We start from the raw sequence: 2,379 nt of genomic DNA, 5'->3' as shown, positions 1-2,379 counted from the left end.
TTACCTGTCTTGCTTCTTCCGGAAAGCAGCAAGCACCAGCGCCTGCCGCCGCCGCGCCGCCTGCGCAGCAGCAGCAGCAGCAGCAGCAGCAGCAGCAGCAGCAGCAGACGCAGACGCACGGTGGGGCGCTGTTCGTTTGCTGCGAAGGTTTTGCTGACGCCGCTGCTGCAGCAAAGCCCAAGGACTGACAGAGCCACGCCAGCGAACGCTCAAGCACACAGCAGCAGCAGCAGCAGCAGCAGCAAAAGCAACAGCAACAGCAGCAGCAGCAGCAGCAGCAGGGTGGAGTAGGACTAAAATGTGGTGACAAAAGAAGACAGAAGAGACAAAGGAGACAAATGAACAAACCTCTCGCCATTCGCTGCCTCGGCCTTCTGCTGCATCTTCTGAGATTTGCTGCTGCTGCTGCTCCTGCTGCAGCTGGGAGTCTCCACTCCGGCTGGGGGAGACAGCAGCTGCTGCTGCTGCATCTGCTGCTGCAGCCTCTTCCGCCTGCGCCTCCTCTGCCTCCGCTGCTGCTGTTCCTGCAGCTGCCTGGCTCGCAGCAGCAGCAGCAGGACTCCCCTGGCCTGCTGCTGCTGTTGCTGCTGCTGCTGCTGCCCTCCAAGCCTTCAGCTTAGCAGCAACACGGGGATCTCTTGCTGCTGACTGCAGCACCCAATCTAGCTGCCTCCAGTGGGGCTCAAACCGCGCGCTCTTCCGCATGCCGTACAGCACCTGCAGCAGCAGCAGCAGCAGCAGCAGCAGCAGACGGTGGTTGGGCACCTAAAGAGAGGACCAGCGCCGCAACAACGCTGGAGGGGCGCGAGCAGCAGCAGCAGCGACAGGAAGCAACAGCAGCAGCGCCTGCTGCTCCTGCTGCGGCTGCTGCTGCAGCAAGTTACAGGCACCCAACGGTGCAGCAGCAAAGCAAGGCCCTAGCTAACGGACTCGCGAGCTAGACAGCTAGCCAGCTGCGCAGCTAGCTACGCAGCCAGCTAGCCAACCAACTAGCTGGCTAGCTAAGCAGCTAGCTAGCTGGACTAGCTGCCTAAATAGCTAGCTGGGCGGCCAGCTAGCCACACCGCTGGCTAGCCAAATCTCTAGGCAGCTAGCTCGCTGAAGCTTCGGGCAGCTAGCTACGGCCGCAGAGGGAAAGCTAGCTAGCTAGCTAGCTAGCCAGCTAACCAGCCAGCTAGCTAGCTAATCAGCCAGCCAGCTAGCTAATCAGCCAGCTGGCTCGCTAGCTAGAAAGCTAGCTAGCTAGCTGGCTAGCTAGCTAGCCAGCTGGCTAGCTAGCCAAGGACGCACCTGCAGCAAACTGAATTTGATGACGAAGGGGAACTCCTTGGGGGCTTTGGAGCAGCGGCGGTAGATGACCTTGTGCTGCTGCTGCTGCTGCGGAGTCTGTGCTGCTGCTGGCGCTGCTGCAGCAATAGCAGCAGCAGCAGCGCGCGTGACGAGGTCTGCGGGGTCCTCCACGCCTGCTGCTGCTGCTGCGCGGTTGGCCTGCACTGCAGCAGCAGCACCAGCAGCAACTTGCTGCAGCGACAGCAGCGGCCGCTGCACCCCCTGAGTCCCTGCTAGCATAACATGGAAAATATAAGCCCCCACAGAGTGGCTGGGGTCTCGGGCTTGGCCTCTTGCTGCTGCTGCTGCTGCTGGGGTTGCTGCTGCTGCTGCTGCTGCTGCTGGGGCTGCTGGGGTCGCTGCTGCTGCCGCCGGCTCAGCTGTTGCGGCCGCGCCAGGGGCACCTGCTGCTGCTGCGTCGGAGGCGGGGGAACCTGCTGCTGCTGCTGCTCCTGCTGCTGCCTCCTCTTCACCTGCTGCTGCAGCAGCAGCAGACGCGGCTGTGTCCGGGTCCAGCAGACGCGAGACTGCAGGCGAAGGCGCGGCGCTGCTGCTGCTGCTGTTGCTGCTGCTGTTGCTGTTGCTGCTGCTGTTGCTGTCTCTCCGCGAGAAAGAGCTCGTGCCAGACAACGAAGTCAGGTCGCTGCTTCCTCTCCTTAGAGGCTCTGCTGCTGCTGCTGCTGCTGCTGGCTCTCCGCCGTCCTCGGGGATCCTCGGAGAGCCGCTGCTGTTGCTGTCGCTGCTGCTGCTGCTGCTGATGCTGCTGGTGTCTTCAGCTGCCTCCAGGATGCGCTCCCGCAGCCTTATGACCTCAATGTCTTGGGCCCGTTGTTGCTGCTGCTGCTGCTGCTGCGTTCGCCGCCTGTTCTCCGCGTCTGCTGCCTCCCCGTGCTGCTGCTGCTGCTGCTGCTGCCGCTCCGTCGCCAGGCCCAGCAGCTGCAGCGTCCGCCGCAGAAGTCTTGCTTCGAACTCCTGGGGGCCTTGCTGTTCCAGCTCTTGGCCGCGCTGCCTCACTGCAGCAGCAGCAGCAGCAGCAGCTGCTGCTGCTGC

The 2,379-nt window shown here is 63.1% G+C and overlaps 1 protein-coding gene across 1 annotated transcript in view; it reads right to left on the bottom strand.

Moving 5' to 3' along the window:
* The window catches only part of ETH_00021270 (Large protein with a UBR1-like ring finger related treble clef, related, related), a gene marked incomplete at both ends in the record, with an annotated part of 8,348 nt that continues 5,969 nt past the window's right edge, over positions 1-2,379 (bottom strand). Inside the window, 3 exons of the mRNA XM_013373983.1 lie at positions 1-60; positions 349-717; positions 1,291-2,334. Coding sequence (XP_013229437.1) covers positions 1-60; positions 349-717; positions 1,291-2,334 — 1,473 coding nt within the window. The remainder of the gene's footprint in view (positions 61-348; positions 718-1,290; positions 2,335-2,379) is intronic.

The sequence above is a fragment of the Eimeria tenella genome, genomic scaffold (assembly GCF_000499545.2).
Source record: "Eimeria tenella Houghton genomic scaffold, Eth_scaff187, whole genome shotgun sequence".
NCBI classification, from domain to species: Eukaryota; Apicomplexa; class Conoidasida; order Eucoccidiorida; family Eimeriidae; genus Eimeria; species Eimeria tenella.
This window is presented reverse-complemented; position numbering and strand designations above follow the sequence as displayed.